The following is a 24,593-nucleotide window of genomic DNA, read 5'->3' on the forward strand; positions in this document are numbered from 1 at the left end:
AGATCAACTCATATTTTTAATGCATTGTATCTAGTTGATGGTATAAATGACAACCCCTTTTGTAAAACCCTGGACTTTTGTTCTGTAATCATTATCTTTTATAGATTAAATATAGGTATATCTACATCCAACTGTCTGTGTGGGAGGGTATCCGGCCTCTCCCTTAGAAAAATCTGCTCAAGCCCCTACCTCTACCCATGCTCCCTCGCCCCCCCCCTCCCCTAGTATGTTATATGTTCTTCTCTCTGAGGTAACCCTGCCTGGGGTTCCCCTATGTTCCAAATGTGGTCTAAAAAAGAGTTGGAGGAAACGGGTGAGGGTATAGAAGTGGGACTACTGAATGGAGACGTGTACGAATGTCCAGAGTCACTACGTACTCTTTTCCTGACCTGTTCTTTATGTGAGAAATTCATTCTAATATTGGTAATCTGATGTCTTAGCTTTGACACTAAGATCGCTTCGGTTTCTGATAAGGTCTAGATTTAGCAAAGAGGTTTTTTTTTTTTTTTTTGAGATCAACCAGAATTGCACACACTTCTCGAGGTGAGGTTACACCACGGAGTGATAGAGGCTTTTTTGGCTGCCGCTGCACACTGAGCAGAAGATTTCAGCATATTGTCTAGAATAGAATGACGTCTAGATCTTTATCTTTGGTGATGGCACATAAAGTGGAACTGAACATCAAATAGCTATGATTTGATTATTAATCCCAATGTGCATCACTTTGCACTTGTCCACATTAAATTTCTTCTGCCCTTTGGATGCCCAGTCTTCCAATTTCTACAGTCTTCCTGCAGTTTTTCAGTCTGCATTCATATTAATAACTTTGAATACTTTTGTGTCATCTGCAAATGTAATTACCTCACTTCTTGTTCCCATTTCCAGATCATTCATAAATATGTTAAATAGCACCAGTCTTGATACAGAACTCTGGGGTACGTTTCTATTCACCTTCTTCCATTGAGAGAATAGCCATTTAACCCTACCTTCTGTTTTCTATCTATTAATTAGTTCCTAGTCCATAACAGATCATTGCCTCGTATCCTGTGGCTTTTTTCATTTTCTCAGGAGTCTCTGATGAGGAACTTTGAGAAAATCCTTTTTTTAAATCTAGATACATTACTTCAACAGGTCACCTAAATCCACATGTTTATTCACACCTTCAAATAAATGAAGCAAATTGGTGAGGCAAGATTTCCTTTGGCAGATACATTGACTCTGTCCCATTAAACTATGTTTTTCTGTGTGTTTAGTAATTTTATTCTTCATAATTCCACTATTTTTCCTGGCACTGAAGTTAACATGGAATGCAGATGTTGACACTGCTTTTGGTTCTGTTCTCATTGTCCCATTTTACTCACTGCTGACTAATGAGCCTTACTTCAAAGTGGTGGGGCCATTGCTGTGGCCTTGGTGTTGGACCCTGTGTTAAGGATAGTTTGTAACCTTCTAAGATATTTCAGAGATTGGTTGACCAACAAAATTATACTAGTGCAGATGGACAATCAGATAGTGATGTATTACATCAATGAGCAGGAAGGAATAGAATTGTACCTTCTGCTTTGGGAGACTGTCAGACTATGCAACTGGGTCATCTCTCAAGGGGTGGTGCTCAGAGCCACATATGGACAACATTTTGGTGGACAAACTGAATTAAGTGCTACAGCCACATGACTGGTTCCTGGATATGAGGAGCAGAGATAAAATGTAATGACTGGGGCAAATCCACATTTGAGGCTGGATTTAAGATATTGGTGGCCATAAATAAAACTTAAGAGTGGTGCATTGAGGAGATTCTCCCCAGAGATCATAGAGGATAGTGGAATCAAACTCCCTTGTAGCCCAGGTATTTGTTGCCTTCAGAATTTGGCACCCTAGGTAGTTGCTTATGCCTAAGTCTGGGCCTACCCACAATAGATGTCTTCGCATCTCCTCTGAACAAGAATGTCCCTCAGTTTTTTTAAATACTTGATATATCACTCTTTTAATACAAGCCAGAGTGATTCACAACCCAAATTTAAAGAGCAGAAAAGAACACCAAAAAATAATAGTAACTATTTATCAAGTCATCCATCCAAGAATTAGCAAATACCAGCAAATCATCCTCACCCCCCCTCCCAGAAATCCTGCAGGCCTCCAGTGACAGATACCCAAATTAGCAGACAGATCCAAGTGCTTGCTGAAAATATGTTTACAACTTCGTTTTAAATTGATTAAAAGAAGCTTCCCCTATAACTCCACTGGGGATCGATTCCATAAAGGAGGAGCATACCAAAAGAACGCACATTCTTGTGTTACCATAGGGCAAGCCTGCAATATCTCGGTAAGTGTCGTCAATAAATCATTGGCAGACCTCAAAACTCTTGTGAGAACATAAGAACATATTAGAGGGATCACATACAACGGAGTCCCCCCTATATTATACCTTATGTGTCAAAATCAAAATCTTATTAACCTATACTCCAAAACATGTAAAGTAACGTTATCAAAGTATGGCCTAACCACTTGTACCATTGCAAGGTAAAAAAGCCCAAACTCACCACACAGGAAACCAGTTGCTCAAATATTAGCCTTGAGCCCAGAATCATCCTCAGGTATCGAAATGACTCTCATAGACTTGCATGGCCTTCCAGAATTGAGGCACCACCGATGGACTAGGCAAGTGACCAGATAGTGTAAAGGTGGTCCGCTTCCTCCTCTTGGGTGGAGCCAGCAAGCCTGCGGGGCTCCCAGGGTTCCAGGACAGAATACTGCTGATACTGGGACTCGGGGCCAAAGTATTTTATTTTCAAGGCAATTTCATACCAAAAATCATAATTAATTCTTCATAACAAAAGGTACAACCCTCTTAATATAGTCTTCAAAAGAAAAAGGTACAGTCCTCATAAGATAATCTTCAAAAGAAAAAAAAGGTACAGTCCAGGCCCCAAAATCCCTCAACAAATGCTCAGCTCCTTAAGACCTCAGGTCTTCTATTAGGGCATTAGCTTTCCCTTTCCCCTCCTTCAGAAGGGTTTAGTAAGAGTTCAGCACACTTCTAATATAGCACAACAGTTCAGAACAAATCTTCATGGACAGTCTTTGCACATCAAACCAATACCACAAATCACCTGCCTTTTCACAGCACAGAGGGAACCCTGTAAGGAGCAAGGTGGCAGTTTCTCCCACCTCTCAGCACCTCGCCCGGTGTGGCCTCCTCCACTGCCTTCAAGTGCTGGGCAGGGCAATCTTTGAATTCTCCCACTCCATGGTAGCTGGCTCCTCTCCCTTAGGCAGCTTTAGTGGCAAGCTACTTCCTTCCTCCACATACTCCATGGAATCTCTCTCTCCATTCATCTCCTTTCTCTCCTGGTGACTGAGAGCCTCCAGGAAATCTGTCCTCCCCTTCTCACAGCTGGGGGGAATTATATACTGATGGCGAAGCCAGGGAAACTGAGCTTCATCCTTCCCTCTCCCTGTAATGGGGAAAGGGAGTAAACAGGCTCACCCTGCCTCGAGCCATTGCGCCCCTGCTGGGGCTGAGAATCCATTCCATTTTTTTAGGACTACTGTCTTCTCTCATTCTTGCAAGGACTTCTGGGACCCGTAGTTCTGGGCTCAACTGCTTCACTGGGGAATCTCTGGGGCTTGCCTTGTCACAATAGACAACAAACTAAACTAAAACTGCCTTGCTGGTTCTCTACAGTTTACATCAAAAAGAACCAGGCATACCTGGGAAGTAACAATAATAAAAAAAAAAAAAAGACAAAAATCAAATAAATTATAAAAGAGAATCCAGTACTAAACTTATTTCAAAAATTACTCAAATAGCCGTGTTTTTAGGGTTTTTCTAAATAGCAAGAGACTTTTGAAAGATCTAAGAATGACTGGGAGCTCATTCCAGAATTTTATTCCTATAAAAACAAATGAGGACTGGAAAACTGACTTAAACCTGACAAATTTTGAAGACGGGAGATACACAAGTAAAGTATTCCATAGTTTTATGATTTTACCCCGACAGGAAGAGTAAATAATGACAGCATATTTTCAGGAGCGAGACCATGTAAAGCTTTGTATAAGCTTTAAAATGTATGCTAGCTTTAATGGGAAGCCAGTTCAAGTACACAGGCAAGAATGAGAAGAGAATTGGAAGGCTATATACAAATCTAGCATGCTGATACAGCTCTGAGCATCCCAGTACAGTGTCACAGAAAAACAATAGAACCATTTGCAATGGAAAACAAAAATGCCTTGGTTAGTTCAATCAGCTGAACAAAGTACTGCTCAGTGACATCCATATCTTAAGAGTCTGAAGAGGAGACTAAGACTGAACTATAATTTCTTTTGTTGGTCTTCTCAAAGGTATCCAAGACTACCAGTGAACAAAGTTAAGTTAAAACAGAAGTGGGCACTTAAGACCCACCACTGAATTTTGTGGCCCGTAAGACCATGGGAATTATTCAAAGAAAACAAACATAGTAACATAGTAGATGACGGCAGAGAAAGACTGTACGGTCCATCCAGTCTGCCCAAACAAGATAAACTCATATGTGCTACTTATGTGTATACCTGACCTTGATTGTATCTGCCATTTTCAGGGCACAGAACCGTAGAAGTCTGCCCAGCACTAGCCCCCGCCTCCACCACCGCTCTGCCACTCAATCTCCACTAAGCTTCTGAGGAGCCATTCCTTTTGACAGGATAGCCTTATGGTTTATCCCACATAGTTTTTAATTCTGTTAACCGTTTTTATCTCCACCACCTCCGCAGGAGGGCATTCCAAGTATCCACCACTCTCTCCGTGAAAAATACTTCCTGACATTGTTCTGGGAGTCTCCCCCCTTCAATCTCATTTCATGTCCTCTAGTTCTACACCGCTTCCCCATCTACGAAAAGGTTTGCTTGCGGATTATACCTTTCAAATATTTTGAACGTCTATCATATCACCCCTGTTTCTCCTTTCCTCCAGGGTATACATGTATATATGGTATATAAATGTTTAAGTATTTAAGTAAATCCAGTGGCAGTTCCAAATGCCAGTCTGCCTTCAAAATCTGTCTAGAAGTAATTGAATTCTCAGGAGCTCATGAAAGTGAATTGCAGGGCTTGAAAAGGAAAATGATTTACTATTAACAGGAAAATAAGAGCTCTTCTACTTAGTTGTGAATGTGTAAAACATTTTGTATTGTTTGAAAAATAAAGAAAATAAGAGCTACTTTTATAGTTATGATTGTGTAAAAAAAAAAAATAGTTCTTGAAAGTTGCAGTAAGCGAGTCTTGTTCATGTCCATCTTACTGGTTTTAGCACTGGGTGCTTCTCCTGTCTCTATCCTCCTCCATATTTTCTAAATCTGTCTCCCTCCTTTCTTTATATCGAAAAAAAGCACCAGGACCAGGAGCCTTCAAAATCAGGACACAATTTTTTATTTGTACATCTTGAACATCAATTGCTTCCTAAATGACCCAACACGGGCTGTGTTTCGGCGCACAGTGCCTGCGTCAGGGGTCAGTCAATGGAGTGATGATTTCTGGGAAGAAGCTAAGGCTTTCTTCTATAATGGTGACTTGTTGGATGATTGTCCCACTTCTTACAAAACTGGTACACTGAGTCGTCTGATGAGACTAGAACCAGAGCCGTCCCTTCAAACTTTGATTAGTAAATCAAATAGCCAGATCAGTTATTGGGAAGTTACAGCCAGCTGGATCCTTTATATTTAAAGTTTAGGCAGTAGATATTTTGCCTGTTGGCCTCAAATTTATTTATTTATTTGTTACATTTGTATCCCACATTTTCCCACATATTTGCAGGCTCAATGTGGCTTACATAATACCATAAAGGCATTCGCCAAGTCCGGTAGGGGACAAGTACAAAAGATGTTATAATGGGATAGAGAAGAGAAGATACAGTCAAATTGGGTTAGGGTAGAAGGGTTTGATACACTGTTTGTATATCTTAAAGTAATGAAGAGTTAGGGAGATGACTGGTTAGCTCCGTGGTAATATCTGCAAATGTATATGAACTGATCTTTTAAGGGCATTGTGTGGATTTTTTTTTGTAAAATACAATTATTTTCTTCAATGTTCATTAATTTAGTAATTCATTGAAAATTTTGTTTGGGACAATTCTCTTTTAGGAGTGACAATTCCTTGGCTAAATATTGGCATGGTCTTTTCTACCTCATGCTGGTCTCGAGACCAAAATCACCTTCCATATATGACTACTTACACACTGGTGCTGATTGCAATTTGGTATGTATTCTAGACTTTCTCTCATATGATTCTTAGCCTCGTGTCTAATGGTGACTTTCCAGCTCCTATGACTGGTCTCATTTGTGCTTTATATAAAATATAACTCCAAAGATCCCCAACAATTTTAACTTTAAAGTGCTACAGAATAAATTATCAATGTGAAAATTGAATTAAAAGGGATTAATCAACCTTCACATATCCAATATAAAACTGTAAAGGTTCAGGGACTGGTCCAGAGACTAGGTGACGGTATTGCATACTGTCCTATGGAGAACGCTGGTCCAGTTCTCAGGTCAGGGCTTCTGTTCCCCAGATGCAGTGAGGGTAGCACTCACAGTCCCTGGGAAAGAGAGTCCCCAGTTACTATGCAATAGTAATACCTATTGGCCAGATTTAGGGCCCATGATTACACGATTTAAAAATAGCCCTGCTACATGGCCCCCATCAAGGGCTATTATTGTAATGACTGAAATAAGGTGGAAAGGGGTACAAAACTAAGGGAAGAATCCTTGGGTAGTTTTAAATGAAGGCTCATAGCATTGGATTCCAACTCCAATTCTGATTGAGCTGGAAGCCAAAAAAAGGACCAGGAAGAAACTTCCGTGTCCAAAAGAGAGAAAAAACAAGGTTTAAAAGGAGCATCAAGAGGAAATATAAAAAGTTGTTTCATGCAGACTTCTTATCTAGCAATAGAAAGTATATAGATAGATCCCTGCAATAGAAATTGGATGAAAGTTTGGGAACTTCTACTCTTGATACAGGAATTTCTCAGACCAACAAAGGGGATGGAATCCACAGAGTATCGTAAGAGTGAAATGCTCAAATCTACCCATTTGGCAGCTACTTCGACCTTTTTCCCCATCACTCCCAGGGATAAGTGGTAGCTTTCTCCTTGGCTATAATAATGGTTTATGGATTTTTTTATTCTCCAAGAACTTGCCTAAATCCCTTTTAAATCTGGCTATTCTGTTTGCCTTTTGATCACGTTCTCTGGCAACAAATTCCACATCGTAATAGTGCATTGAATTAAAAAGTACATTGTTTGACTTATTTTAAATCTGCTACCCTTAACATAATATTTACTATTACTATTTAAAAGGGTAGGAACTGTTCCCTATTTTCAGTTCCACCCACTCCACTTCTGTTATCTTTTGTCAAAACTGAAAAGCCCCAACCTGTTCATTTTTTTCGTAGAGATGTGCTTTATCATGTGTGTTGCCCATCTTGGTACTTTTTTTGTTCTATCTTTTTTTAGAGCAACCAGAACTGTACAGAATAAGTACTGTCACACCATGGATTGATATAGAATATTATTAGTGTTTATAGAAGCATGCACGCCTCAGATCTGCATTTTTCCTTTAGCTGCATTATCAAATTCGCTACTATTTATTCCAAGTAATAAAGTTATTAAATATATTGTCGACAGAGTAGTTACAACATTAAATTAGCTTAGAGAAACTCTTCAAAATGTGGTGAAATCTGTTTTCTCTTAGCTTTTGAGGATGTTCCTTTGTTGCGTGATAGATGATGAAAGCAATTATACAGTGACTTCTACAACAATTAGTCTAGTTATCCACCTATAAATTGCCAGTGAATTTACAAGGTTACGTATAGCTTTTCAGTAAGGGTATAAAAGGTCATGAAACGGGTGAATAGCCAGAGACCTGGAGAGGTTTTCTGGCACGGACACATAATTTGGAGCTGTATTTTCTCCGAGGACAAATAGGCATAATATTCTCACATGTGGGTGATGTCATCCACAGAGCCTGGTTCGGACTTCCATAGTGCACTGTCGCTTTAAAACCTGTGCATGCATGCCCCCACCACGCATGCACAGGTACCTTCCTGTCTTAACACTCAAGCATGGGACCTGCAGTCTATCATTTTCTGTGGCGCCAGAAAGGTTGGTTTTCTAATATCTCCTCAGTGCATCAAACCTTTGTCTTTTGGTGCCTTCCCTTTTTGGGATGTTTCTTCTTCATATTCCTCTTTTTTCTTTATTAATTTTGTTCAATTTATTCACTATTAAAAATATTTTTCTTTTTTTTTTTCATTCAGCCTGGGCTTCTGAGCCTGGGAAGCATCAGCTATTTTCGGGTGCGCAATTACTCAAGCTCCCTGGCCATAGAGCCTTTTGACCTTGGCTCATCCGTTTTCCCTCCATGTCAATGAGGGTACCTAGTGGCTTTAAGAAGTGTACTAGATCTAATAGGACCATTTTAGGCACAGGCCCCAGAGCACAGGAACATATATTGTAGCCTGTGCATGCAAGCGAGAACTCAAAGCCCACAGAGTCCAACTTGAAAAACTTTTTGGTTCTGCATCGACATTAACGTCTGCATCGAGCATGGTAGGGGATTTGGCACTCACTGCGGAACCTAAGGAGGAAAGAGTAATCCACCTAAGGGATGAACACTAACTCCCACGTAAATACCAACAGCACAGAGAGAGTGGGAAGTGGACCAATGACTCCAGGAGAACGGGAGATAAGATTTCAAAGAACCACTTTATTCAATGACTCGACACAGAAACTGTGTTTCGGCCAAAAGGCCTGCCTCAGAAATCTAAAAACAATAAATATTTAAAAGCATAAGTTCAAAAAAACAACAATGATAAGTAATTATACATCAAAAAACTCTAACAGTATATATATATATAGTTTAGAGATAGACTGGAGTAAAAGCATATATATAAATATATAAAATTATAAATATATATAGACACAATTTCACAAAAAATGCAAGATGATAAAAGGAATATATACCAAGGAATCTTATATGGTCTAAATAGGAATTAAAATAAAGGCACATATATATAAAATGTGTATCCAGAAAAGTTTTCTATATATATTCAAATACACATATATACATATATAATTATATGTTTTCTTGTTTATTTGTGGGGACTCTATATGGTATATCAGATATGGAAAACATGTTCATATATTATAGGGTGGCAAGATCAGGTCAAATCCTAAATAAATTTTTAGAAGCAATGTACACGAATATAGATCTGCAAAGAAAAAAGATCTTTAAATAAGACAAAGAAAGTAAATAAAACATATTATTATATGCATATGTATCTGAAGTTAACATTAAAAGTTAATCATATACAAAGAGTATATGATTACCAAAAAAAATTTTTGCCAAAAAATTATTGAATTTAGCCATGTTCACAATGCATTATAGAGGAAATATAGGGTTTTGGACAAACCTTAGAATGATCCTGTAGTTAGAAGAGGAGATGCGTCTCTGGATTGAATGGTCCTGTAGTTAGAAGAGGAGATGGCTAAATTCAATAATTTTTTGGCAAAAAGTTTTTTTGGTAATCATATACTCTTTAATTAGGATTTGACCTGATCTTGCCACCCTATAATATATGAACATGTTTTCCATATCTGGTATATATTCCTTTTATCATTTTGCATTTTTTGTGAAATTGTGTCTACCCTGTTTCCCCGAAAATAAGACATCCCCTGAAAATAAGACCTAGTAGAGGTTTTGCTGAATTGCTAAATATAAGGCCTCCCCCGAAAGTAAGACCTAGCAAACTTTTTGTTTGGCCCCGATGGGTGCCCACTCTCTCCCACCAGAAGCTCACTATTTGGCAACTAGCACCCAGGCCCAGTTTCCCATTAGTGTGGAGGTAGTGATGGCGATATGGTACTGTGTTGTGGTTTATAGGGGAGGTTGTTTGTTTTTTTGTGTCCTTGTGAGAGCCGGACGTCTATAACACAAAGCACGCATTCTTTTCCTCGTTCTTCCTCTATCGGGCCATTGTTGGGATTTTTTTTTGTATGTGTAATCATTTGGTCCTCTAGTGTGGTGCATTTTGGGTATGGCTTGTACCGTGTTTCGCCGAAATAAGACATCCCCTGAAAATAAGACCTAGTGCATCTTGGGAGCAAAAATTAATATAAGACACTGTCTTATTTTCGGGGAAACACGGTATATATATTTATAATTTTATATATTGTATATATATGCTTTTACTCCAGTCTATCTCTAAACTATATATATACTGTTAGAGTTTTTGATGTATAATTACTTAATCATTGTTGTTTTTTTGAACTTATGCTTTTAAATATTTATTGTTTTAGACTCCTGAGGCAGGCCTTTTGGCCGAAACACAGTTCTGTGTCGAGTCATTGAATAAAGTGGGTCTTTGAAATCTTATCTTCCGTTCTCCTGGAGTCATTGGTCCACTTCCCACTCTCTCTGTGCTGAACCTAAGAAGGAGTCAACTGTTCCACTTCATACAATTATGCAGAATACTTTGATCAAAAACTGGGAGACTTCACTGACAGTTCAAGTTGCTCCAGAGAAAACTGATACAATGTATAGGGTACAAAAATGCACTGGGTTTGAGAAAACTCAGTTACCTCATCATTCCTTAGTGTGGAATCTGCTTTAAAACGTACTCGCAGTGCGAGAATCTCATACTTCTGCTCCTCCAGGCAGAGAAGCTAGAACATTAGACTCTTGGCAGAAAAATATTTCAGGCCTCAATGCTAACAAATCTTATACTGGTTATCAACTTTATTCCACAATTTATTTAGATTCTCTCCTTTGTAAGCATCCTTCCTCCTAAAAAGGCTGATTAGTTCCTCAAGCTTCCCAGGAAACCTCTAGGTTGTCATAAATATCTGGCAAAGCAGACCTTTGATGTCTTTGATGTTTCTCACACATTTCTGCCTTAGGAGTTGCAGAGCGGTGTCTTCCTGGCTCAGGGTCTCCAACCTTGAATCTGCAGTCCAAGAGAGTGTAGCAGATGTCCCCTTGTTGTGAAGATAACTTGTTGTGGTGACAAGTTGAGGAATCGCCACCCTTATTAAAAAGCATACAGATACTAATAAAACTATTTCCAGGCCACAGACTTCTGCTGCCTCCTCTTCTAGAAAATTTATAAGAGGTTTTTGATGCTCAAATTACTATACATCTAAGTGTTGTTGCCAATCCTCCTCCTCCTCAAGGACTACACCCATTGCTCACATTCATGACAGCAGCAGGGAAAGAAATCACAGACTCCTTCTCAATCTAACAACGACTCAGCTTTTGACTCCTTCCTAAAGAGCATTGCCACCATCCATTGTCCATGCCAAGCAGCCTACCGGTAAGAGGCAGACTTATCCTCTTTCAACAGAAGTGGCCGCTCATAACCTCCAACCACTGGGTGCTATATATCATACAGCATGGTTACTTTCTACGTTTGGAAAAGACCTCCCAACCATCCATCAAGAGTCTCATTTCAACTATGTCCAAATGACAGTACTTTGCTCTCCTCCATCGGAATGCAATAGAACAAGTTCCTCCGCCAGAGAGCAGTTGAGGGTTTTACTCCAGGTACTTTCTCATATCAAAAAAGATGGGTGGAGTATGACCAACTCTCAACCAACAAAATTTAAACAAATTTGTACTCAAAGAAAAATTTGCGTGGTTTCCCTGGGATCACTTCTTCCCAAGATCCAACTCAATGACTGGCTTTGTTCTCTAGCTCTCAGAGGCATACACTTAGTACCTGTCCTCCCTGCTCACCGAAAATTCCTGTGCTTCCGCTGTGGAACCTGCATTATTCAGTACAAGGTTTTACCGTTTGGCTCCTGTCTTCACAAAATGCTTGATAGTGGTGGCAGCAACATTCACCAGGTGGAGAATACACGTCTTCCCCTACCTCGATGACTGGTTAATCAAGGCAGCTTCCTGGAAGGCAGCACAAATTTCTAGTCTGTATGCAATATGGCTCCTAGAACTCCTCAGATTTGTGATAAATTTCCCCAAATCACATCTTCAATCTGTTCAGAACTGAGTTCGTCGGGGCTCTCCTGGACATTATGCAGGGTTGAGCCTTCCTCTCTCAAACATGAGCAGACAACACAATGCACTCTCTGCTCAGATTTCCAAGCCACTGAAGTATCTGCTTGTCAAATGCTCAGCCTCCTTGGTCACATAACGTCAAACAGTCTATGTAATATCGTTGGTACGATTCCACTTCCGAATTCCTCAGTGGACACTCTCTTCTCAGTGGTCCCAAGTCACAGGATAGCTCTCAACCCGTATTGAGTTACACAGCTATGACTGTGGTGGAACAGAGGGCTTCCATGCTTGTAATTTGTATTGCTGCCCTATGACAGTTTTTCCCTGCAGGGTATTTCCCTCGGTTGGCAAACAGGTGGTGTTTGACCTCTGCATTTTAGCTGTAACAGTGGTCTGTTTTTCTTTTTAGTTACATTCCCAAAAGGGAAAAGTAACTTGCAGTGTCATTGGTCAAACATCCTTAGTGCTAATGCTCTGTGCCTTGATTGACCCTGAAGCCAAAGACCTAGCCCAGAATGTGCTAGAAACACCTCAGTCTCAGTTGGGAGTATGGAGGGAGTAGATCTCATGCCACTGAGACCCTGTTGAGGAAAATAAACTGCTCACAGGAACTGACCTCCCCAAGTACTACTTAGATAGTAAAAAGTGTTCAGTCAGATTTAACATTAAATCTTATTTGCCTGTTCCTGTTGTCTTCTACTTTTATGATAATCAATCTAACTGCCAGGACTAAGAATCCTGGCAATAGAGTTTCTCAGTCTATTTCTAGGAACTGTGGTGTCCCAGGATTGCGGCTCCCAGTGTCCCTAGAAACCACGGGGAAAGTAACTTGTATGTGGGAGACTTGTACAGAGGCAAGAGGGACCCAGCAGGCAGATGGAGAGTATGCCAGTGTAGGCAGACATGGGCAGTGCTAAGTAGGACCCTCAAGGTGGCCCCAGGGTTAACCCCAGGGTGGATGGTAGGGGTAGTGCTCGGACGTTACATGATGACACTCTCTACAGTGGTGGATAGTTTTCCAGAATCTCACCCGGGGACTTCCATTTCAGCCCCTTCCCATCACAAAGTCCTCACCATGAATGCATCCATGGTAGGTTGGTGTGCTGACCCTCGATGGTTTCCACACATAGGGGTTCTTAATCCCCACAGCAGAAACACATCTTATCAATCTCCTGGAATTGCAAGCAGTCTGAAACACCCTCAAAACTTTCCAAGACTGCATATTGACGAGATAATACTCAATCGCACAGACAGCTAGGTTACGATGGATTACTTGAACAAACAGGAGGACAGGTTCTTACCTTCTGTCGACAAGCAAGCCAGATGTGGACTTGGGCGGGCTTCTTGAAACATCTCTATAAGAGCTGTTTACCTAGCTGGCAAACAGAATGTTGTATAAGCAGGACACAGGAGTGATAATGACCACTGCAATGAGTCAGATGAGATAAAATTAGTCTTTATTGTGTACTCTGAGCATAAAAAACAATTAAGTGAAAATGATGATAAACAATAGAAGATAATTGTAAACATAAAATATGAACTGAGCATATGGAACATCAAACATATCACTAAACAATATCATCATGAAGCATTAAAGTAAAAGAGAATATTGAACATATCAGTAAACATGATAAGCCAGCTACAGGGATATCAAGATGATATACAGCATTGTAATACTACAGTACATGTAAGTGACACACCAGATTATATTACAAGAAAAAAAAACCCAAATCTAGTTCTTGGTTAAGCTCATGTGGGTGCGCTGTTTAGTTATAAAACGAACCTTTGTTCAGCTTGTAAAGAAGGATGAGGTCAGTGTTACTGTCCCTCCAACGTGGTTTGATTGTTTAATCACAAAGGGGGTCTTTTACTAAGCCGCGATAGCATTTTTAGCTTGTGGTAAAAATCAGCTGCTGGTAAAAGATGCATAACACCCACCAGGGGAATATCAGCCCATTTATAGCTCACTTGCAACGTATATGGGATGTATTAAAAAGCAAATTTAGGAAGGGGGTAAAAACCTCTACCCTGGCTTATATTATCCAAGAAGCTGAGTTCCCTGCAGGACAAGAGGGAAGGGCATTTTGGGAGTGGAATCGGAAGGGTCTGCGGTGATTCAGGGATCTTATGTCTGAAGGGGTATTAAGAGAGTTTGCAACTCTACAGAGGAAGTTTGGCCTGCCAGAATCTGATCACTATGCCTATTTACAGGTTAGGCATTTTATGAGGGGGCAAGGGTGGTTGCACTCTGTTCCAAGGGAACGGGAGATATTGGAAAACATATGGGAAACCTTGGAGGGAGGGAGGAAAGGTATATCCAGGCTATATAAGTATATTAGGGGAGACAAAATGAAGAAATTACCCTATATGAGTGTGTGGGAACGCGATTTAAATATTGAAATGAGTGTGAAGGAATGGGAAAGGGTGTGTATGGAGGTGAAAAAGGCATCCGTCTGTGTATTAATTAAAGAAAATGCCTACAAAGTTTTAAGTAGATGGTATTACACACCGGACAGGTTAAAACGAATGTACCCATGGTATCGGATCACTGTTGGCGGTGTGAAGCCGAGTTAGGACGTTTTTTGCATGTATGGTGGGAATGTTCTCCTATACAGTCCTTCTGGGTGGATGTTGCCATGCATTTAACACGCATTCTGGACACACAATTCCCAGCAGAGCCAAAATGGTGCTTATTAGGTTGGGGAAATAAATGGGGCCAGAAATGGCAAAAGAGGCTTAAAAGACTGGGGTTGGCAGCCGCAAAATTGGAGATTGCGGCACACTGGAAACAGAGACTTGGCCCCACTATCACAGATTGGAAGATGAGAATCAGGAGCATTGTGGGCCTGGAGCAACTGACTGATAGGAGAATGGGCAGATTTAAGCCCGATGCAAAAGAGTGGACACACTTGGAGCGATTATGGTCTAGTGCTGTGTCCGTACAGGGGATCTAACCATATCATTGCATGTAGTGAGCAAAGCTGTGGATGTAAATTGAGTTGATATTCCATTGTTTGGTGTATTTGAACAGTCTGAAGGCTGCATTGACATCTATTGTATTCTTTAATTTGTGTTTAATAAAAAATTTTCAAAATTAAAAAAAAAAATCAGCTGCTGGTAAATACCGACACGCCCATTATATCCCTATGGGCATCTTGGCATTTATCGCCAGCTGATTTCTTCTATGAGCTACAGAGGCTACCGTGGCTTAGTAAAAGACCCCCAGAGTATTTCAGGTCATCAGTGTCATGGTCAGCCTCAACAATTGGGGCTGAGATGATGCATCTGCAACTCCTGTGTTCAATTAGTCTGACCCTGATCATCCTTTTGGCTTTTCCTATGTAAAGGAGTGTACAGGGGCATACAGTGATGTAGATGAAAAAATATTTGTTGCAATTACTTGAGAAATACAATTTCAAAACCTTGTCGATAATAGGATTGGTAAACGTGGAGAGGCTGAGTGAGTGCAGACAGAGCAAGATCCACATGAGGAGTATCCAGAGTATACGGTATGCTGCTGTTTTAAAGAAGGGAGTACTGATGAAACTAGTTTATTCCTGAAGTTCTTCTCACAAGACTATGCAGTAAAAATTGAGAATATGGTAGGTTATCCTTAAGTTGAGTATTATGATAACTGGTATAGTGTAGATAGCTATGCAATGATGGGATGTAAATTGCTATGGCCGCGACTTAAAGGTCAGGAGAGCAGCTAGCTCAGGTGACCCGGGTCCCAATTCTGCCAAAAACAGGGATCGATCGACCCCCGCACACAGTGGACTCACCTTGAGGGCAAAGTGGGGTGCACAGGCAGACCAAAGTCTCCCGTGAGTGCTCCGCCGAGGAGTAGCCACCGACGAGAACCGACCGCGGCTCCCACCCTGCCCAGGATCACGGCCGCCGCCGATCGGGTGGCCGCCACCCTGAGAGCCGACCAAGGCTTCAACCCTGCCCGGCGCTGCCGCATATGACATCACCCAGACAAACGGGCCTCTACCGAGAGCTGGACCAACCCCAGCGGCCAATCGACCGGATTCCCGCCTGAGGCGCTGGGTCAAGGAGAAGAGCGTGGAGCCTCGCTACAGACTCGGAGAGCACAACTGCAGAGCCTGAGAGGCAGGCCAGAGGAGCCGGAGCGATTAATGTTTGCGAGGCTGATCCATGCGGCACGGGGGCATACCTGTCCAACTGAAACAGCCTAGAATCATTGCAGGTGGACCAACGGTAACGAACGAAAATGTGGATTAAGCAACTTGCAGGTTTGCCTACTTTGATTTGAGTGTATGGTAATGACGGCTGCGCGGGGGAGTGATAACAGAGAATAACCAAAAGACTAGATGGACTACACAGGTCTTGCAGTCTTACAGGACTAGCACAGGCTCACTTCCACTCCAGTTTACTAAACCTCCTCGATAGAGATTTGAGTGTATGGCAATGACGACTGCATGGGGGTATGGAAACAAGAGACTAACCAAAAACCACCAGACAGGCTCACTTACACTCCAGTCTACTAAACCTCCCTGACATTGATCTGAGTGTATGGCAATGATAGCTACGCGGGGGAGCAGAAACAAAGACTAACCAAAAGTCTTACAGTGGACCAGACAGGCTCACTTCCACTCCAGCCTATCAAACCTCTTCGATAGTGCACGACATAGGGTCCAGCAAACCTGGAAATCGAGGACTAGAGAACCAAAACTCTAACTGTGAGTATTTACCTACCTCCAGACTGACACCAAAACGACAATATGAACACCGCCAAACTGCTCCTAATAATCTACTCCCGATCCCTAATTCACCACACATTAACCACCCTCCCTCACAGATACCAACAATACACCCACAATACATATACCCTGCAGACCACCTATACACAAGACACTTCACCAAAAGAATAACAACCAAAATAATGGAAGACTCACCACACACGGACAAAACCAACACAATGGAAAGAAAGGACACAGCAAACTCAGACCACAAGGGAATAGACAACTAATAAAAATTAACACAACTACGAACCCAACTGAACCCTACCAAACAATCCAAGTGGGATATATTAACGCCAGATCAGTAGTCAATAAAACAACTACAATAACAGACTGGATTACGACAGACAATCTCGACCTACTATTCATTAGTGAAACCTGGATACACGATCTCAAGGCCTCATCATTCTAGATCTATGCCCCCCAGGATACAAAATCATTCACTGGCCAAGGAAAGAGAAAAGAGGAGGAGGTACAGCTTTAATCCACAGATCCTACTTCACCGTAACAACAGCCGAATCCATTACACCCAAACTTGAAATTGCCTCAGTTAGGATCAACCACACAAACTTGCTTGATCACGTAAACGCTGTCCTGTTTTACAGACCACCAGGTAACTGGCATGAATGCCAACCACACTTCATGGATTTCATATCGAGCACATGTGTATCTAACTCCAATCTACTAATAATAGGGGACATAAACCTACACCTAGAAGACCCTAACTCAACCAACGCACGCAAATGCAAGGATTTCCTCCAACTTTGGGACCTTAACTGGCCAAATATGCAAGCAACCCATGTCAAAGGACACACACTTGACCTCATCACATACAAATTGTCCTCTGACTTAAACCTCGTACTAATAGATACAAAATACATACCATGGTGAGACCACTACAAATTAAACCTATCCCTACAATGGCAAAAAAAAGCCCCATTCCATAATCAAGAACATTCAACCTATACAACGAGAGGCCAAATTGACCTGTAACATTTTGGCAAGAAATCTATAAGAACGAATGGACAGCAAATACAGAATCGAAACATTATCTCCTAGAATGGGACAACAGATTCAGAAGTATACTAGACAACATAGCACCACTACAAACTAGAACCTCTCGCAGACACATCTCAATGCCATGGTTCAATGAAGAACTAAAAAAACTAAAAACACAAGTTAGGAGGCTAGAACGAGCATGGAATTAAAAAAAAGATGATCTTACACTCAACGCATGGAAACTAATACAAAGAAAATACAAATATGCAATTAGACAAACCAAAAGATCATACTACAAAACTAAAAAGCGACCTATGAACTGACCAACTTCTGCAAACTGCTGAAGACCCATCTCTTCGACAGGGCCGTGCCAACACGGTAAGCGAGGTAAGCATGGCAGGAGGGCGCCATCCTCTGGGGGGGCGCCCCGCCGCACCATGCTTACCTCGCCCTCTTCTCCCCAGATCCTTTTCCTTTTTTTTTTTGTTTAAATTTACCTCTGTCCGGCGGCAGCGTAGCGTTAGTGAGGAGGCGGCGCTCCCCCGCCCCGACGTGTCAGTCTTCCCTTCGCTCAGTTCCGCCTTCTTCTGACATCAGAAATGACATCAGAAGAAGGCGGGACACTGAGCGAAGGGAAGACTGACACGTTGGGGCGGGGGAGTGCCGCCTCCTTCTCACTAACGCTATGCTGCCGCCGGACAGAGGTAAATTTAAACAAAAAAAAAAGGAAAAGGATCTGGGGAGAAGAGGGCGGGTAGTGTAGCAATCGTTTTCGGGGGCGGGGCCAACTGCAGGGGGGCGCCGGAGACCCTAGGCATGGCCCTGCTCTTCGACAAGACATATCACAAAGACCAAAACATGTGAAATCCCCACACATATCTAATAATGTTAAGAATGCCTTACATTATATCATTATCATGTTTTCCATTACCATGCAACCCAAAATACTTCTAACACTAAATGTCAATTCTCCTTTCATTTCCACTAACCATGATATATTGCAAGCCACATTGAGCCTGCAAAGAGGTGGGATAATGTGGGATACAAATGCAATAAATAAATAAAATAAATAAATAAAATAGGGCCAGACTACAAAGACACGCATAACTCTTCCAACTCGTTAACAAATTACTAGATACCACACCGGTTACTACAACCAAGACAGAAACCCCATCAGCAGACAACCTTGCTAAATACTTCAACGAGAAAATCATAAAGTTATGACTCACGATGCCATGCAATACCACCGATTATGAACAATTCTTTGACTGTCTGGCCCCAAACCCCGATGATATCCAGCAGACCGAATTTGGACAAACTTCATCATACTTACCGATGACACCATCTCCCAAGCGATCAAAGGTTCACCAAATCCCACTGCAAACTAGATAAATGTCCCAATAACCTAATAAAATCCGCCCCCCAACGATTCATAACAGACCTCACAATGCACCTGAACTATATGTTACAACACGGACTCTTCCCAAAGGATAAAGGAAACATTATACTAACCCCAATACCTAAAAAATTCAAAGAAAAAACAAATGACATAACCAACTACCGCCCCGGTAGCATCTATCCCTCTGATAACCAAACTAACGGAAAGTATGGTAACTAAACAGCTTACCAACTACTTAAACAAATTCTCTATACTACACGAGTCTCAATCAGGATTTCGATCCAACCACAGCACCGAAACAGTACTAATCACTCTTCTAACCAAATTCAAACAATTAATTGCAACTGGCAACAGCGTACCTCTCCTACAATTCGACATGTCCAGCGCGTTCAACATGGTAAGCCATAAAATATTATTAAACATCCTAGAGTACTTCGGGATTGGAGGAAACGTTCTCAGCTGGTTCAAAGGCTTCCTAACCGCAAGAACTTACCAATTGATATCAAATTCGAACACATCAGCAGCATGGAAACCAGAATGCGGTGTACCCCAAGGATCACCACTCTCACCGACCCTTTTCAACCTAAAGATGATACCTCTGGCCAAATCATTATCCAGCCAAGGCCTCAATCCATACATCTACGCAGATGATGTCACGTTCTACATCCCATTCAAAAAAGATCTAAAAGAAATCACTAATGAAATTAATCACAGCCTCCAAATTATGAACTCATGGGTGGATGCATTTCAGTTAAAACTGAACGCAGAAAAAATCACAATGCCTCATCCTCTCATCACAACACAACACGAGCAAACCCACCACTATAAATACTCCAAAACAATACCCTTCCTGTTTCAGAAAGCCTGAAAATACTCGGAGTTACAATTGACCGAAATCTCACACTAGAAAACCACGCGAAAAATACAACAAAGAAAATGTTCCAAGCAATGTGGAAACTCAAAAGTAAAACCTTTCTTCCCAAGGGAAATATTTCGCAACCTGGTACAATCAGTGGTACTAAGTCACCTAGATTACTGCAATTCACTATATTCTGGATGTAAAGAACAAATCATCAAGAAGCTCCAAACAGCCCAAAACACAGCAGCCAGACTCATATTTGGAAAAACGAAATATGAAAAAGTGCCAAACTCCTAAGAGAAAAATTACACTGGCTCCCAATAAAAGAATGTATTACATTCAAAATCTGCACCCTGGTTCATAAAATCATTTACGGAGAGGCTCCAGTCTACACGTCAGACCTCATAGACTTACCACCCAGGAACACTAATAGATCAGCACGCACATTCCTGAATCTCCACTATCCTAACTGCAAAGGTCTAAAATATAAATTAACACATGCATGCAGCTATGGAATGCCTTACCACTAGCCGTGAGAAAAATCCACGACTTAACTAACTTTCGGAGACTACTGAAGACCAGCCTGTTCAAAAAGGCATACCACAACGATACAGCCTAACTACCAGTCAATGAAACTCAAGCCTGAACTACATAAAACCCAACTCACTATACTTGACTACTATAGACTACCCTACCACGAATGAACTTTAACGCAATACCACCTTATCTCTAATTCCGATAATGAACTCTTTATAACTGACTGTTTAATCTACTATGTCAATCATGTTCTAATGTAATACCACATGTATCTCTCACTCCAGAAATGGCGATCGCCAGGACGGAATAATGTAAGCCACATTGAGCCTGCAAATAGGTGGGAAAATGTGGGATACAAATGCAATAAATAAACAAATAAATAAATAGCTGCCTTTGTCTGTTGGCTTGTACAATGAAGTGGTAAATTTATTGTTAAGAATATCCAAAACGGATATTTGATTCTGATTGAATTGGATCTTGAAACTCAAATGAGAATCTCTTGTGTTTAGCCAATTATAAAGCTCAATAAGCCGATCAGTATTGCGCTGCCAAAGGATAAAAATATTGTCTGTATACCTTTTAAATATCTTTATCTCTCATTTTAAAAGATGTTCTTCCAAAAAATGTGATTTGAAATGTGCCACATACAAATTAGCTATATTCATTGCCATTTAGGCGCCCATTGTGGTGTCCTGGATTTGCTGATAGAATTTATCTTTAAAACAAAAATAGTTTTGGGTCAGTGTAATGGTGGCAAAAGTCAGAATTACAGTGGGGGAAATAAGTATTTGATCCCTTGCTGATTTTGTAAGTTTGCCCACTGACAAAGACATGAGCAGCCCATAATTGAAGGGTAGGTTATTGGTAACAGTGAGAGATAGCACATCACAAATTAAATCCGGAAAATCACATTGTGGAAAGTATATGAATTTATTTGCATTCTGCAGAGGGAAATAAGTATTTAATCCCTCTGGCAAACAAGACCTAATACTTGGTGGCAAAACCCTTGTTGGCAAGCACAGCGGTCAGACGTCTTCTGTAGTTGATGATGAGGTTTGCACACATGTCAGGAGGAATTTTGGTCCACTCCTCTTTGCAGATCATCTCTAAATCATTAAGAGTTCTGGGCTGTCGCTTGGCAACTCGCAGCTTCAGCTCCCTCCATAAGTTTTCAATGGGATTAAGGTCTGGTGACTGGCTAGGCCACTCCATGACCCTAATGTGCTTCTTCCTGAGCCACTCCTTTGTTGCCTTGGCTGTATGTTTTGGGTCATTGTCGTGCTGGAAGACCCAGCCACGACCCATTTTTAAGGCCCTGGCGGAGGGAAGGAGGTTGTCACTCAGAATTGTACGGTACATGGCCCCATCCATTCTCCCATTGATGCGGTGAAGTAGTCCTATGCCCTTAGCAGAGAAACACCCCCAAAACATAACATTTCCACCTCCATGCTTGACAGTGGGGACGGTGTTCTTTGGGTCATAGGCAGCATTTCTCTTCCTCCAAACACGGCGAGTTGAGTTCATGCCAAAGAGCTCAATTTTTGTCTCATCTGACCACAGCACCTTCTCCCAATCACTCTCGGCATCATCCAGGTGTTCACTGGCAAACTTCAGACGGGCCGTCACATGTGCCTTCTGGAGCAGGGGGACCTTGCGGGCACTGCAGGATTGCAATCCGTTATGTCGTAATGTGTTACCAATGGTTTTCGTGGTGACAGTGGTCCTAGCTGCCTTGAGATCATTGACAAGTTCCCCCCTTGTAGTTGTAGGCTGATTTCTAACCTTCCTCATGATCAAGGATACCCACGAGGTGAGATTTTGCGTGGAGCCCCAGATCTTTGTCGATTGACAGTCATTTTGTACTTCTTCCATTTTCTTACTATGGCACCAACAGTTGTCTCCTTCTCGCCCAGCGTCTTACTGATGGTTTTGTAGCCCATTCCAGCCTTGTGCAGGTGTATGATCTTGTCCCTGACATCCTTAGACAGCTCCTTGCTCTTGGCCATTTTGTAGAGGTTAGAGTCTGACTGATTCACTGAGTCTGTGGACAGGTGTCTTTCATACAGGTGACCATTGCCGACAGCTGTCTGTCATGCAGGTAACGAGTTGATTTGGAGCATCTACCTGGTCTGTAGGGGCCAGATCTCTTACTGGTTGGTGGGGGATCAAATACTTATTTCCCTCTGCAGAATGCAAATAAATTCATATACTTTCCACAATGTGATTTTCCGGATTTAATTTGTGATGTGCTATCTCTCACTGTTACCAATAACCTACCCTTCAATTATGGGCTGCTCATGTCTTTGTCAGTGGGCAAACTTACAAAATCAGCAAGGGATCAAATACTTATTTCCCCCACTGTAGATGATTAGGAATTTTCCAATATGTTTAGCTGCTGGATAAGGTTATCTCAATTATGGTCAGAGCTGCAACGTGAGGTATATTCATATAAAGCAAGTCTGTCTCGTGTAACAAGAAGAGTCTTCAAGGTCACCATCATGTTCTTCAAAAAGGCCAATAAAATGTAAAGAATCATGCACATATGAGGGTATCAGTGGAACATAGGGTTTTAAGGAAAAAGAAATCAACAGTCAGACAAGGGTTCTAGAATAAACCCATTACCTGAAATGATTGGACGGCCTAAAGGATCAGTTTGGGCTTAATGGATTTTTGGGAGCATGTAAATGGTGGGAATGACCGGGTTTTCTACAACCAAAAAATTTTTCTCCTTAAGTGTTAAAATGCCTGATTTGTTAATGGATTCCACAACTTATGAAATACCATTTTTAAACCCTGGTGTAGGATCTTCATCCAAAGGGGCATAAAATCCGAGATTGGTGACCTGTCGATTTAGCTCCTGTATGTACTTTTCGCAATCCAATACCATGATTCCTCCACCTTTGCTGGTTTAATACAATGGTATGATTATGCATAAGTGATCTAAGTGGCAGACAAATTAAGCGGAATCCTTCAGCCTCACGAATGGCCCCTTAGCATGCCAGTAGCTCATCAAACATTCCAGCAGTTGGAAGCCCCAGTGATAGACCTGTTCGCTTTTTCTCAGAACAGCAAGCTACCTTGCTTTCGTTCCAGGCTCTATACTCCCAACCATGTACCCTCATATGCCTTTTTGCTCTACTGGGGTAAGGATCTTTTATACGCCTTTCCCCCACTGCCGCTCATAGGGAAAACTCAAACTACATCGAGACCAGGGGATCATGATCCTAATTGCTCCCTACTGGCCACATCAGATTTGGTTCCCTCTTCTCCTAGAGTTACTGTCCAGGAAACCATTGAGGTTATATCCTTTTCCAACCCTAATAACACAGAACGAGGGATCCCTCTTCCATGCAGACCCCTGCTTGTCTAGCCTGGACGGCTTGGTTTTTGATGACATAGACTTAAGTTCTTTAAACTTTCGAAGAAGTCTCTAGAATACTATTAGCCTCTAGGAAACCACTTGCATTACTATTTCAAGTGGAAGAGATTTTCCCTCTGGTGTACAGCCAGAGCACTTGACCCTGTTAGGTGCTCTCTTTCTACCCTATTCTGGCCTCAAAACTAACTCAGAGTACACTTGGGTGCCATTAGCAATTTTTACAGTTGATGATAAACCAATTTCCGTTCATCTCTTGATAGATTCGTGAAAGGTTTATTTAATGACAAACCTCCTATCAAACCATCTCCGGTAGCATGGGATCTCGATGAAACCTCCATTTGAACCACTTCATTCCAGTTCTTTGAAATTCCTCACATATGAGGTAGTGTTCTTAATAGCAATTACTTCTGCCAGAAGAATCAGCGAACTTCAAGCACTTGTGGCCAGACCCACCTTACACCAGGTTCTACCACGACAGGGTTTTACTCTGAACCCACCCCAAATTCCTCCCTACTGTGGTATCTGAATTCCATCTCAGTCAGTCCACCCTAAGCCACACACTTATTCTGGAGAGGCAGCACTGCATACCTTAGACTACAAGCATGCTCTAGCACAG

At 41.5% G+C, this 24,593-nt stretch overlaps 1 protein-coding gene across 1 annotated transcript in view; it reads left to right on the forward strand.

Annotated features, from left to right (window-relative positions):
- JARID2 (jumonji and AT-rich interaction domain containing 2) overlaps positions 1–24,593 on the forward strand; it is a 538,197-nt gene that overhangs the window by 428,743 nt on the left and 84,861 nt on the right. The window contains 3 exon segments of the mRNA XM_030211245.1: positions 6,114–6,191; positions 6,194–6,220; positions 21,456–21,462. Coding sequence (XP_030067105.1) covers positions 6,114–6,191; positions 6,194–6,220; positions 21,456–21,462 — 112 coding nt within the window.

Source organism: Microcaecilia unicolor, chromosome 1, assembly GCF_901765095.1.
Source record: "Microcaecilia unicolor chromosome 1, aMicUni1.1, whole genome shotgun sequence".
Classification (NCBI taxonomy): Eukaryota; Metazoa; Chordata; class Amphibia; order Gymnophiona; family Siphonopidae; genus Microcaecilia; species Microcaecilia unicolor.